The 15,150-nt window shown below is 36.6% G+C and overlaps 1 protein-coding gene and 2 long non-coding RNA genes across 26 annotated transcripts in view; 1 reads left to right on the top strand and 2 right to left on the bottom strand.

The window, feature by feature from the left end:
- Positions 1–15,150, bottom strand: part of LOC148132379 (uncharacterized) — a 531,004-nt gene that overhangs the window by 344,076 nt on the left and 171,778 nt on the right. The gene's annotated exons all lie outside the window — the stretch shown is intronic.
- LOC148132381 (uncharacterized) overlaps positions 1–15,150 on the bottom strand; it is a 31,753-nt gene that overhangs the window by 9,689 nt on the left and 6,914 nt on the right. The gene's annotated exons all lie outside the window — the stretch shown is intronic.
- ADGRL3 (adhesion G protein-coupled receptor L3) overlaps positions 1–15,150 on the top strand; it is a 573,686-nt gene that overhangs the window by 556,248 nt on the left and 2,288 nt on the right. For 16 of the 24 annotated variants that reach the window (XM_087957259.1, XM_087957267.1, XM_087957255.1 and 13 more), the window contains one exon: positions 8,065–9,890. The exons of 1 other annotated variant lie outside the window; for it this stretch is intronic. In XM_087957259.1, coding sequence (XP_087813385.1) covers positions 8,065–8,861 — 797 coding nt within the window. In that variant the 3' untranslated portion in view covers positions 8,862–9,890. Of the gene's footprint in view, positions 1–8,064; positions 9,891–11,574; positions 13,101–15,150 lie in introns of those variants that run through there. 7 more of the 24 variants (XM_087957271.1, XM_087957269.1, XM_087957279.1 and 4 more) reach the window with 4 other exon arrangements.

The following is a 15,150-nucleotide window of genomic DNA, read 5'->3' as shown; positions in this document are numbered from 1 at the left end:
ACTCATATAATATTTCAATTTTTTAACTCAATTTCAAGTACTAATATCTACAATACAATCTTATGTATTTTTGCAGAATCATATATTTTTTAATTTAAATTTTACCCTTTGTCTCTGAAAAAAAGCCTTTTTTTTTTCATCTTGTTTTAAACCTTTATGGCTTCTCTTTCCTTTTTCCCTTCCTTTCTTATCAATTCTGATCTTTTTGCCCCCCCATCTCCCAAATTCCACTTTTTGAATCTTCCCTCTCTGTTGTGTTTCTCTTTTCTGTTGCTTTCTGGCATTGTATCGATTTTTCATCTTATTTTTCCCTTTCTTGGTTGCTTTTTTAAGTTCTAAATTCTCCATTTTCTTTCCCCCCTTGTTCTTTTGAGCTATGATTTTTTGTCCATTAAGGATGGCTTCTTCTTCTTCATCCCGGTCCTCTTGTTCTTGTATTTCTTGGTATGTAAAAATCGCCATTTCCAAAAAACAAAAGATAGATCCAAAAGAGCCCTTACCTTCTTGTTTCTCTTGTTGTAGCTTTTGAAATTCCATTTGTAATTCTTGCACAGATAATGCCATTTATTATTATTATTATTATTATTATTATTATTATTATTATTATTATTATTATTATTATTATTATTATTATTATTATTATTTTTAAAGAGCAACCCAAATGTTTTTAGTCCTTCAAAGAATAATCCCCCAAAAATCCCAAAGTCAGAAAGTCACAAAGCAATCCAGATCAGAACAAACTGTTCCGTTAACACTTTCTTCTTCTTCTTCTTCTTTCCCCCCCCCTCCTCCTGGGGTGAGATTCAATTAGACAGTTTCAAAATGATTTTTTAGAAGCCTTATTGTCATTGATTTCTAATCTTAAAAACTTCAAGCAGTCTTCTTCAATAGAGTCTTAGAATAAATTTTTACCTCTTCCTTCCCCCTTATAGCAATAAACTTTTAATTTTTAGTTCCAATGTTCCAAAATCTTTTATCCCCTTGGCTTTAATTTTTAGGTTTATTTACCTTCTTTGCCCAAGCAGGTTTTCCAGATTTCCGTCTGCTATTCCGTAGGGAAGGAGAGTGAGAAAAATAACTTTCCCTTTCACAACTTTCTGCACGCTTGCACAGTCTTTCTGGGAAACAATGTAGCAACAGAAAAGGCAAATTTCCAGGTTTTAAAGGCTCCTCTTTGTCCCGGTTCAGCCAGAAAAAAACTTTCACCTTCTTCCTCCTGCGCAATCTTGTCCAGCTGCAGGCTTCTTTTTGGCAGCAGCCATTACACGACCGCGCTCCACCCGCCTTGGGAAAAGGTTTTGCTGGTTGGGGAGGGGTCAGCGACACCCCACAATCCCGTTCATTTGCTTTTAGCTTTATTTTTATTACGGGATCCCCTATCTTCAGCTGCATCCTCTAATTTCTCCCATCAGCTATATCCTACATAACAAATGTGCCTTTCTCCCAAAATCTATATGCCCTATGGTTTGCGGAGAAGAAAAATCCTCTATGCCCTTTTTTTTGAGTTGAGGAATATGCACCCATGCTGGTGCACCAAATGTGTGCAGGTAACTTAGATCAGGTTTCCTGCCATGCCACCTGGTGAATGCTATTTCACCTGTTGTTGTATTAACAACGTTGTTCAATATGTTATTAGCACACATTGTAGCCTCCCCACAAAGAATCAGGTAACCCAGAATCATTTAACATTGTTCTAACCATTGCCTGTAGTGTTTGGCCTCTTCTTTCAATAAAAGCATTATGTTCTGGCCTGTATGGAGCAGACTTCTTATGCTCTATTCCAGCTACCAAGTCTGTTCTGAATTTGTTATTAATTAATTGCCATTATCTGTCACCAGGGTTATCAGTTGACGCTTAGACTTTCTTTCAGCAAACCTAAGCCAATTGAAAAATGTTGATATGTTTCAGTTTTGCTTTTCATTAAATAGCAAAACCCATATCTAGAATAATGGTCCATAATGCTCAGTATATATCTAGCACCCCATATCTGCACCCCCTGGGTTTCTTTGGACCTATTATGTCTGCAAATACTACTTCTAAAGGTTCTTTTGTTTTGAAACCATTTAGCCTATTTGCAGGCAATACCTTGCTCTTATCTTCACAGCAAACATTACAACGCAAATATTTATAACAAGATTTTAACCTTATTCCTTCAGATAACTCAACTGTATGTTTTAGCATTTTAAAATTTACATGCCCCAAACGCCTATGCAATAAATGGATACATTCATCATGAGGCTTTATATTATTAAATACAGTTTGAGCCTCCCCTTTCTTACTATTATCTAAAACATATAATGTTCCATTTAAAGCTGCAGTTACCCTTTTGTTATCTTTTTCAATTATGCAATTATTATCCTTAAAAGTAATTACATAACCTAGTTTATCTAATACCCTTACTGAAAGCAAATTAAACTTTAGTTGTGGTACATACAACATTTTTATATCCTGGTTTATGTACGGACAACGTGCAAAACCTTGACCTTTCGCTTTCAGGTTCCAGCCATTGGCAAGAGATATATGTTGAGAGCTTGTAGACATTTTTATAAATTTTGTCTTATCTCTTGTGATGCAGTGGGATGCGCCACTGTCAACCACCCATAAATTATTCTTCACATCAGAGTTGCTAAACATGGCTAGTTCATATGCTTTCTTTGGCTTTTTACATTCTGGCTTTTTCTCTTTTTGCAGAATCTTGCCAAATGTCTCTGCCTCCACAATTAAAACACTTTTTAATTGTGTATGCTGTTGAAGATAAATTCTCTTCTTCCAGGTGCTTTACTTTGCTTAGCTGGTTTCTTTCAAGCTTTGAAGATAATTTCTCTTCTTTCTTATCTTCTCTCAGCTCGTCACGCTCACGCCTTCTTCTGGCTTCTTCTAGTAGCCTGCCTGTAATCTCGGTTAATGAGAGGCTTTCTTTTGGCAATACTTCCAACGAAGTCACATAGTCATCATAGCTTTGATCTAATGAAGATAATATTATGTAGACTTGTTGCAGTTCATTAAATATAAGCTCTTTTTCTTGCAAATCTTGAAAATGCTCTTCATACAGTTTAAATGAACTAACATATCTCCATTTCTCTGAAGATGCGTTCGAAAAAGCTTCCGTGTAAGATTTATATGTGCTCCTACACTGTCCCGAACATAAATCTTCCTGAGGTTCTCCCAGCAGTTTGCAGCATTTTCTTCTCCACGAATATGGACAAGCTGCTGATCACAGAGAGTCAGTCCTATGATGCATAAAGCCTGCTCATTCTTCAGTTTAAAGTCTTGTAACTTTTCGTTATCATCATCATTAGCAGGATCCCAGCTACTCACATCTGGTGGGTTTGCTATAATGTCCCACAAACCTTCTCTGCATAGAAGTAAACTACATTTCATTGACCATGAAACATAGTTTGTTCCATCCAGCCTGGATATCATGGACAGTTGTGACAAATTTACTTGTGCCATTGCTCTTTAGATATTTTGACTATTTTAAACTAATTAAAACAGTTTGTTTTTACAGTAATGTGCAACTCACACCAACTCTCTCTGCTATATCCTGGTTAGTTAGACTATGCTGCTGGGCCCATAACCAATGTTAGGGTTTTGGGATTAACCCTAGAAGAGTATTGCAGCAGTAGTCAAGCCAGGAAGCCAAACGAGTGGAAGGGCCCCAGAGTATACACACACTGAACACAAACACTGTTTATAGTTTAAATAGTTTTTAATCCAGTTAGAGTTTAAGCATTGTCATTCAGTCCATTAAGTCATTCACAGTATTTCCATCCAGTAAGACTCACTAGTATAGTCCAAGTTAAGAGTCCTTGCAATATCTTTATCAGCCGATAAAGATATCTTCTCCTCCTCCGGTTTCACTCTCCAGAGAAACAAACGCTGGATATTCAGCAAACAGTAGCAAACAATAACAGTTCAGTCACAGGCACTCACAGTCAGTAATCACAGTTAGTCGCAGCAGCACACAGTAACAGTTACAGCCAGACAGACAGACAGTTCACAGTAACTCACAGTTACATCCAGCTCACAGTAAACTCACAGTAAGCTTTCCAGCTTCTAATGCTTCCTTATATTGTAACTTCTAACCGCACCCTTAATCGGCTAATTGCCTGCTGCAGTGTGCTTAAAGTGATAAGCACTTAAACCATGATATCTAAGTTTTATATATTTATTCACCCAAACCATATTTGGTATCAATGTTATACCTAACACAAGCCTTAGTTCATTTTGAGCCTTAGCTTTCCTGATTTTATTTTTGAAGGTTCAGGCTATTTTCTGATATTCTACTTTAGGTTATTTGCCCCTTTTTTCACTTTTTATATCTGTCTTTTTTGTTTTTCAGTTTATTCGATAATTTTTTGTGCAGCCATGCTGGTTTCTTTTGAGATTTCTTATTTTTCTTCTTCATTGGAATTGTGCTAAACTGGACTTTTATAATCTCATTTTTCAAAGTTTCCCCAGATTCCTGGATTGTTTTCCCTTTGAGGATTCTCATCCATAGAATCCTTTCAAAACTCTCTTTAAGTTTATTGAAATCAGCTTTTTTGAAGTCCAAGATTCTAGTTTGACTTTGTTGTATTTCTTCTGTTTGCATAGTGTTCCAATATTGCATGGTCACTCCCTGCCAATGTTCCTGTAACTTCCAACACATTCCATCATTTCATCTCTGTTAGTGAGGATTAAGTCCAGAATGGCTGACCCTCTAGTTCCTTCTCTGCTTTTTGGAAGACAAAGTTGTCTGCTATGTTGTCTGTCATGAGTCGATTTGATCTTCCACTAGGTGCAGAGTTTGTCTCCCAATTGATGTCAGGATAGTTAAAGTCCCCCATTATTATTGTAGTATGCTTCTTGCATACCTTAGTTAACCTAGTTAACTCTGTTTGGTTGGGTGGCCTGTAGTATATGCCTATAGCAATGTCATTCTTTTTTCCTTTTATATTGACTCAAATATATTCAAGACGGTTTTCATCATTGCTCTGCTGTGTTTCTGTAGAAATATAAGTCTGCTTCTTTTAAACAATTTAAATCCTTCTAACTGTATACTCCGTACAAGGATTTCATCCTAATTTGACCTAAATCTCCTTGCAGTCCAAGGGACTTTCAAGAGTCTTCTCCAACACCACAATTCAAAAGCATCCATTCTTCGGCATTCAGCCTTCTTTATGGTTAGGACCATGTAATACTCTACATATTTATTGAGAAGGACCTGGAAGCCTTTCTTTCCTAAACAGGGTGGATACTAGGGAACTGCATGCATCCAAGAGCCTTTTTTTTAAAACTCTCAGCGTATTTTGGAAGGCAGGCCTAACCTTAAAGCTCAGTGACATAAAGCAGCCAAAGAGCTGATGAGAATAGCTGGCCCAGATAGTGATTATTTTGACTAGTAAAATGTGAAGTGACCTGCTCCCTGCCCTGATGATCTTGTTATAATTATTGTCCTGGGAAGCGTATCCTCATGGGCACTTCTCACCAAACTCATCTGGAGACCCTTCCCAAGGATCTGGAGATTCTTGCCTAGGACTAAGCTACTGGGAAATTTGCCAGGAGGGACAATAAGGACTAGCAGCAGCAGGAAAAATAGAGAACTTTCCTTGCATCTCAAACAGTCTAAAGATGGTAAGCTCTTTTAGACTACTACTTTTGGGAAGGGTTCTATTGGATCCTGGGTGCCTTCCCCAATGCTTTTACATAAATTATCATTGCCTTAGCTTCCTTATTGTATAGAATCAGCCACCCAAAACTTAGTCCACTCTATTTCTTTTTTATTCTTGATTGGTAAATACAAATGAAATAATTGATTGAAAGGCTGTTATTTAGGAGCATGACTGAAGTGGGCAATTAATTGAAGATGAATCAATTTGAGTTGATTTGGAGTGCATTTGTAAATTAAAGGAACAAATTAGTTGGGGTTGATTTGAATTATCATCATGATTATACCAACTAAGTATTTCAGACTGTTGATATGATCATAGATGCTTATTTTATTATTTTAATTTTTACCTATATTATCTGAGTGATAAAGCTCTATATAGGTAGGTTTTGTTGCATTAAAATATGTCAAGACTGTAGCGATAGCTAATGAAGTATGGTGAGAGGGATAGTGGGAAATCATTCTCTGTGTTCATAATTGTAGAACATATCTGTGTTTAAAGGGAATACATAAGAAACTATTAATTCCAGAATATAAATTAGTTAGCAGGGGCAATATGATTTCGTTCAGAAAACTAACATGAGAGGAAGAATTAAAATCAGTCCTTCCAGTACTACTTCCTTTATCTCATCCTTTTTGGCATCTATTGGCACATCCCTGCTCTGTTCTAAAACAAAAACAGTGGAGAATCAAGCAACAGGTTTCTTGGCATTTTACCGGTCTCGCATTTAAGGAATGCAATAAACATGTGGTAGTTCATAATATTTAGAAATTTTGTATGCCTTAATTTGCGAATGGGAAGAAAGTAAATCTGTATGATAGATCTCTGGGTTAGATTGCTGAAGTGTCAAACATTTAATATTTTAATAGTAGCAGTAACAAAATTATCAATCTCTTCCCAACCCTACTCAAATAATATAGCTGGTATGAAAACATTTATGCTAACTAGGACAGGTTTTTATTATGGAAGATTTTTGAGCCCTCTTCACCTGGTATTCTGACCAAATTTCTCTACTCATTGTTTATCATTTACAACAGGCTCAGATTCAGTTTCTCAAAGTTCTGGGGGGGTATGGGAATGAGCTGAATTCTGCCTATCACTGCCTTACTCCTTCTTTGATTATATTTGATGTACCTAATAATCATAATTAGATACATCTGAACTGCCAATGCTTAGGTCAATTAGAATAAGGTGGGGAAACTTATGGCCTTCTAAATGTAGGACTATAATTCCCGTATCTAAGGTTTTATTTTCAAGATTCAATATATAAGATGAATAAGTTGTAATTAAATATGTATAACATGCAGTTGCTGCTAATCAGTAAAAAAAATAAGTTTTGGTATTAGAGTCCAGCCTGAAAAAAATAGCCCCTGAGCCCAGGAATGCTTCTTGAATTCCAGCTGTTTCTGGATGTCTAGATGGTAATGGTGGCAAAGTAATGCATTTCTAGAATTTGTGTCCTATATCAGTTATGGCCATTTTGAACCAGTTAGATGAGTTCATATTTATTCAAGCTTTGGTTCTATCACAGTTAGACTACTTCAGTATAACCTATATGGAACTAACTTTAAAGAGTATCCAGCTACTTCAACTGCAGCAATTAAGATGTTAACTAGTATGCAATAACATCATGTATGCTTTAAAATGTAAGACAGATACTATGGAACACACAGGCACATAGGCTCACCTCTTTAAAGCATTTTTTTGAAGCTTCACTACTAGCTTGAAAAGTTATACAGCTTGAACTACAACAGTTCATTTCAAAGCATACAGAGCCCTAAATTAATTTAAACCTATCTTGAAAGACCTGTAGTTGCCAGTTGTTTTCTCAGCACAGTTAAATTGGTTAAAACATTTTAACACAGTTAAAAATATTAGAGCAAGACTGTCTGAAGAAGTGTCTTTCACAGTATGAAAGTGAGCAGGCATTGAGATTCGCAAGCAAGGCTACTGTTTTTAATGCCCCATTTGTTGAGCACAAAACAAAATATCTTTATTTGTGTTAATCCCAGTTTCTTTTAATCAATTTTAACTCCCACTCTTTTAGTCTACAAGAAAAGAATATCTTTCTCTTCAACCAGGCCTTTTGAGCTCAGATAATAATTCAGAATTTTTTAAATTGGATTTCAACTGTTTGTACTTTACATGCTGACTTTTTAGCCATCTTCAGTGTACTATGGAAGACAAACAATTTACAAATTGAAACAATAGTTAATGGAGAAGGTTTAAATCCATATTTCCATGTCTTGAAACCCAATATAATTTCATTTCTCTTTATTCCCTTTCTTACACAATTACTGTATATTGTAACAAACAGTTTATTATTGTTTCTTAGGACAGTAGCCATGCAAATCAAGAGTATATACAAATACTTTTTGGTACAAATCAAATTTTCTTATGTGATATTTTTCAGAGGGGCTTCTGAACAATGCCAGGGATACAAGTGTCATGGATACTCTACCACTGAATGGTAACCACGGCAATAGCTACAGCATTGCTAGCAGTGAGTACTTGAGCAACTGTGTGCAAATAATTGACCATAGCTATAACCACAGTGAGACTGCCTTAGAGAAAAAGATTCTGAAAGAACTCACTTCCAATTATATACCTTCCTACCTGAACAAACATGAATGTTCTAATGAACAAAGTAGGAATCTGATGAACAAATTTGTCAATAATCTTGGCAGTGGGAGTGACGATGCCATTGTTCTCGATGACGTCACCTTGTTTAACCAGGAGGAGAACCTGGGCTTAGAACTCATTCATGAGGAATCAGATGCCCCACTGTTACCCCCAAGGGCATATTCTGCAGAGAACCACCAGCCTCACCATTATAGCAAAAGACGGATTCCACAAGACAACAGTGAAAGTTTTTTCCCCTTGCTAACCAATGAGCACACAGAAGATCTCCAGTCACCGAATAGGGATTCTCTTTACACTAGTATGCCTGCTCTGGCCAGCATGCCAGGCACAGAAAGTGTCACCACCAGCACCCAGACCGATCCCTCATCAACTAAAGGTGGCGATGGCGATGATGTGTACTACAAGAGTATGCCAAACTTGGGCTCCAGGAACCATATCCAACAGCTACACACTTACTATCAGTTGGGGCGGGGCAGTAGTGATGGATTTATAGTTCCACCAAACAAGGATGGGACCCTGACAGAAGAAACCTTGAAAGGACCAGCTCACTTGGTCACTAGTCTATAGAACACTAAGTAAACATTTTAATAAAACAAATGCTCCCTGTACATCTGGATTATTGTCTGGATTTAAATCAAAGCAGTGGTAATATTGTGTGTTCTCCTACTCCATATTGTTCTAAACAACCAACAGTTCTCATAACTTTTTAATGGAATTGATAGGCCCATGAAGGAAAAAAAAAAAGGCTAACTGCCTGTTGTTCCCCCTCACCCAACACATACACTGGCGTCACATCAGAGAGACCATATGCTAATGAATGAGATGCAAAAGGAAGTGGTCCATTGTGTGGCCTTCTCACATTATACTGCATTTGTTTAAGCATCTTTGGGTGCTGTCTTCTTAGTACCAAGGACCTGACTTACAAAAGGCCAAACATGCATTTGAAACTACTAGCAATGATGCGTCTAGATTGGAGTGCTGCACAAAACAGAAGCAAAAATAGCAAAACTGTTTATTCTGAATCTGTATCACATAATAGTTTGGGGTTTTGGTTTTTGGTTTGGGGTTTTTTTTGTGTGTGTGTGTCTCTCTCTTTCTCTCTCTCACCACTTAATTTAGCCAAAGCTCACTGAACTGTGGAGCAAACAAAATCTAATGAAATAGAAAGTTGGTAATTGTATGCTACATGGTATATTTTTATGTTTTTCTGTATTAACTGATGATAATTCTAATGGCAGAAAAAATGGAACAGTTCCTATGTAATGTACAGATACTAGCATTGCACATATAGTCTACTCTTTGTTCCGCCAAAACTTGCGTCCCTGTTAATGTGGTGGAAAAAAAATCCTTTTTCTGTTGTGCTGGTCTTGCAAGTTTGTCTACCAGTAGAAACAATTCTTTTCATGTATTCTTTATTTGGCCTTTTATTCCTCTCTCTCATTTAAAAAAAATCACTGAGTAAACAAAGTAATGATTCTTTAATTTTGGGTTATGTGATATCACACTCTGTGTGTTTGTGTGTCAGTATGCAATATATATAAATGTGCATATAGACACAGATAACATCCACACAATATACTCCGTTTCTTTTATCTACGGATTTGCCAACAGTTTCTTTTTTTCAGATCAGAAATTTGACCCACGTGTTTCCAGGGCACAATTGATAAGATGCAGCAGCCTTTGTGGTCATCAGTCCCTTCACCAAGGCATTATGTCCCTTCCAGTAGCTGGGATTTCATAATGGGACTTATGCAGATGAACATAATGCCTTTACAGGAGTCAAAATCTAACCTCAGGCTAGGAACTTTCACTGCGATGGTTTGAAAAACTGCTTCATAGCAAAGATATTTTTAAAAGCCTATTTTGAAGTGGTGAAATATATATATATATATATACACATACATACATATATATATATATATATATATATATATACACATACATACATATATATATATATATATATACAAACCCTTCCATTATTTTTCCTAACAGGAAATGTATTTATTTGACAAGGTTTAAAGTAATATAGACCTTCCCAGGAGGTAAATTAGCAGCACAGATTTTACTCTTTTTTTAATTTATGATGCATTTTGTATGGTCACCCAGTTGAATGACCTCATTACTAATATTTGTTGTAACAGTGAAATTTGTTTGCCAACCAATAAACAACTGATTAAGATTTAGAAGGCACTGTATATATGTCCTGTACAATCAGTCTCTTCTGATTTATCTCCCTTTCTATCTTTAGCAAAAGAATATTAGTTCTTTTAGTGCTGAAGGTAGCTATACAAATGAAAGGATTACTCAGCACAGACTGATGTAGAGAAGGAAATAAACCAGGTATCTAAACTTGTGAGGCAGGCATAAAAGGGAAGGGCCTGGGGCTTAGCTGAGGACACGCTGACTTTAGCTTTAGCTAAAAAGATGAGCTATTTTTTTTACATACATTTTTCTACCATATTTATACTGTATGTAGCATTTACTGTTTGATGGATCTTTGTAGATCATACCAGCCCATAACATAGTGGCATGAAACAGTCCCTGTGCACCTTTTATGTGGCCATTTTGAAGAGTTAATTCCAACAGATAACAGAAGGCCCTTAACTCCACTACTGATATTATGTGAGTGCTGTAGGGCACTCCTGGAGTAATCTGTGAATGCAGAATTCATATTTGCAGTTGTGGATAACAGCAATAGCCCTTATGATACTCACAGGTGACAAAACTGGGAGTTAACTCAATCTTCCTGCTACAGCTACCCAGAATACTAGAACTGGATGTAGTGCAGGTAGTCCTCGACTTACAACAGTTCATTTAGTGATCGAATTTACGACGACACTGGAAAAAGAGACTAGTGACCATTTTTCACACTTACAATTGCAGCATCCCCCCCCGGTTACATGATCAAAATCCAGACACACGGCAACTGGCTAAATATTTATGACAATTGCAGTGTCCCAGTGTCCTGTGATCACCATTTGCAACCTTCTTACAAGCAAAGTCAATGGGGAAGCCATATTCACTTTACAACTATGGCACTAATTTAACAACTGTGGTGATTAACTGTGGCAAGAAAAGTCATAAAATGGAGTACAAACTGACTTAACAGACGTCTCACATAACAACAGAAATTTTGGGATCAATTTTGGTCATAAGTCGAGGACTGCCTGTATACAGAGCAAGGGACATCTTGATCAGCTTTGGGATTTGCTTAATTCTCTTCTCCCTATCATAATCCCAAGAAAAATATTAATTGTTACATTATTTCCATTTTCAGAAGCATTTCGACGAATTCCTTGAAACAGAAGTAGCTGCTTCAAGGATGTTCCAGCTCTTACTTGGTTGAAGCTACTGTATTATGAAGGGCACATTACTTGCATTAATGGCATTCACGTACAGTAATGGCTAATTTGATTCTGTTTTGTGAAACAGAAATGCAAATACATTTGAAGTCTCTCCTAGATCTTTTGTTCTTGTTTTACTACTTGGTCCTTGTTAATTCTCTGGAAAGGCAATATTACTCTCAGTTGCTTTAACTGGCTTTAACCATGGAGAAAGCCTTCTAAATTCAGGAGGAGATCAAATAGCTGTGCTGAATTGTATCCTTTGAAGAGATGTAGATAAAATCCCTTTGCTATTCCATACACCCCAACCTAAGTGCTCTTTTGTTGATACTTGCTTGCAGGATTTTGCAAAATAAAATTAAAATCCACCAGTTCTATCTGAAGTTGATTTACTGAGACACATACATTAATCATTTTTAAGTGACTTGATTAGGAAAAGATGAGAAGAAACAAAGAACATAGAAGAGAACATCTCAGGAAATGAGATGTGACCAACATAATTTATTACTTTTGTGAGTGTTGTGCACATTTTCCTAACTTTTAGGAACATCTCAGGTAGATTTTCTCTGAATTTACATGGAAGCAGACCAATATTTTTCATACCCCTATCTTTTAGCCTGATGAAGGTGACAATCAAGATTGAATCAATGTGTGGAGGGAAATGACATTTCGTCCACTCTTTCCATCTCCCAATCAACACACAACACACAGAAATGTTCATCAATGATAATTGTCCTTTGCAAAAGACAGTTCTTTTATTACTGCATTTTTCTTATCTCAGTGTACTAAAATCAACAGTATGGACCTCCACAGCCCCACCGCCTGTTGTCATCTTTCTCTTTCCTGTGTGTTCTCCACCCACACAAATGTGCAAATGTCAGTGCCCAATCATTCAGTTTCTATGTGGACACAATGCATTGCCAAGATTCAGCTGACTACTTATCAGCTGTAAACCTGACCAAAGAAGGCGTTCTGCTCCCTTGCCATATGTGCAGGGGAAGATAAGAAAGAAAGATTAAAGCAGCCGGTGAAAGAGCAACTGTTGCAGCTTCTGTGACAAAGAAGGTCTCTCTGTGAGAGATAAGTCCAGTAAGAAAGGCACCATGAAAGAACTACAAGTATCAATGAATATATGACTTAGCTCTGTGGGGCAAATAGGAACACACAACACGTTAGAAACACACAGGCTGTTAAACTCTAGTGGTAGGACTCTGTAAGACTTAAATGCTGAACATAAAACTCACACCCGAAGACTAAATCTTATACTCCTCCCCCTCTGATTTGTCAGCTTATTTGGCCACACCTCATGACATGTCTTCCTGCATAGACCCTGCATTTCAAACATACACTCAAAACGTTGTTACTGTATATTAGATAGCTAATATATATTAGATACCAGAAGCATAAATTAGGGACGGAGTCTTCTTAAAACACCAGTTGGGCTCCAAAAACTAAGAACGACAAAGTTCTTCTGAGCAGTTTTGTTTATTGTTTCTTGTCCATAGATGAAATCTTTCCAAACTAAACAAACTACTTACACCATTAAAGATAGTCTTTGAAGACTCCCAATGGAAGAGCCGTTCTGGCTCTCTTTCTCCTACTCAAATGATCTAAACTTCACTGTCTTGCACTCCCTTCTTCTGGGGAATCCAGACTACATTCCATCACAACACCTTGTTGACATAATTATTCAACTAATAAGTGGTCTTTGTAAACAAAAATGTTGCAATGTATGACAACTGTATAGAATTGCTATTGTTCAGGATTCCACTCAGGACAGGAAACTAAGAACTCGGATGGCATGATTGCACTATTTTCCTTTCTGTTTTTAAGCCTAGATCTTGCTGAACTACAACTCCAGCAAACCTAGCCAACATTGCCAATAATTAACATGCCACAAATGTAGTTGTGCAAGGAATAAAGAGTGACACATTATCCATCCTTACATTAGGCCTGTGCCTACTGCACTGTGCCTATTAAAGGCAAGTTTAAGAGTGGCTGGCATTCCTAAACCTATATGATCTTAAATATACTCCTGAAACTATAGGTTATATAGTGATGTAGCATGACTGCAGGAAAATGGGCACATGAATAGCATTTGAAAATATCCCCATATGGAAGGGATTTAAGTTCATGGTGAACATCCTCCAATCTTAACTCCTACCATTGATCTAGCAGAATAGGCCCTTTGTTCCTCTGCAGTCCACTTCCTTCCTGCTTTCCACTTCCCACTTTAAAAAAAACGCTACTTTTCATTCCAACTTTGAAATGCTGTTATCTCATCCCTGTCTTCCACTTGATTCTATGAGGTCCTAACATTTTGTGTCCCAGCATTTTGTAACCATAGATTTAATTGATATTTACAGAAATCTTGTTCAGGTATACAAAATATCTGTTTGCACCGAACACATAGAAAAGTCCAGATGGAATGTGTAAGACAAACTTGAATGCCTACCAAAAAAAAGGGGCGAGGGGGAAATATGCATCACATCAGACACTTTGTCCTAACATTGGGATGTCATTTCACATACCAAAGCTTTCTTGACCTGCCATTATTGACAAATCATAAGGATACCCATTCCCATTTTACAGCAGTTTGAAGAAGTTACTGTTTTTAATATATGAACAAGCATTTTGCTGCCAGAAGTCAAAAATGGAAAACTATTTTTAAAAATTTGGACTGTATATATTTCTTTATATTTTATTTATTTTTTATTTTCTATTAAGTAACATTGTTAAATAACCATATAATGACTTCAACATGACATGAATTTATAGGAATTGACAAAGAATAGCTATCCTTCCAATATTGCCCTTTTAAAATACTTTTATTTGCACTCATAAAACTATGCAATATCTAATTATATAGTCCCTCTGTTAATTCCAATATAATTAAGAGAATATGATCATCTATAAAAATCAGGAATGCTCGAAAAGAAAAATAAATGTTCTTTGAAAGAGAGCCACCATAGCATAAGATCAAATCATATTAACTAATGTTGTGTTTTGAACACCAGATTACCAACAATTATATCTACACCATTCCCCCCCCCCAAATGGTTTATATACACCCACGAGCCTTTTTTATTGAATTAATTCCCTGCATTACTAAGGGGAAGCAGGGGAAGGGATAGGAAGCAAAATTGACATGCAGGGTGTCATTGACAAGTAAAGCCATTTCTTTCCCACTGCATCCTCCATATCTTCTGTACCATGTCCCAAACAATGTTCCACATTTCTGATTCCTTTGGGCCTTTCACTTCCTTTTCTTAGGACAAAAGTTGATATGAAAAATGTAAGAACTTACAGCAGATGTTTACCTACTAAATTTATTGATATGAATGACTTAGATGGTTAAATTAAACCCAGACATTCCCTACCATGATTAAGAATCATAAACTAAGTTTGCTGTCTGGTAGATGTATGGACATTTCCCATCCTGATACGAGCTCTACATTCCTCTTGAATCATAACTGTTGTTTTCTTTCTTTTACCTCCCTCACATTTGC

Source organism: Notechis scutatus, chromosome 2, assembly GCF_049901735.1.
Source record: "Notechis scutatus isolate UNSWTSFEM ecotype Mainland chromosome 2, rNotScu1.2, whole genome shotgun sequence".
NCBI lineage: Eukaryota > Metazoa > Chordata > Lepidosauria > Squamata > Elapidae > Notechis > Notechis scutatus.
This window is presented reverse-complemented; position numbering and strand designations above follow the sequence as displayed.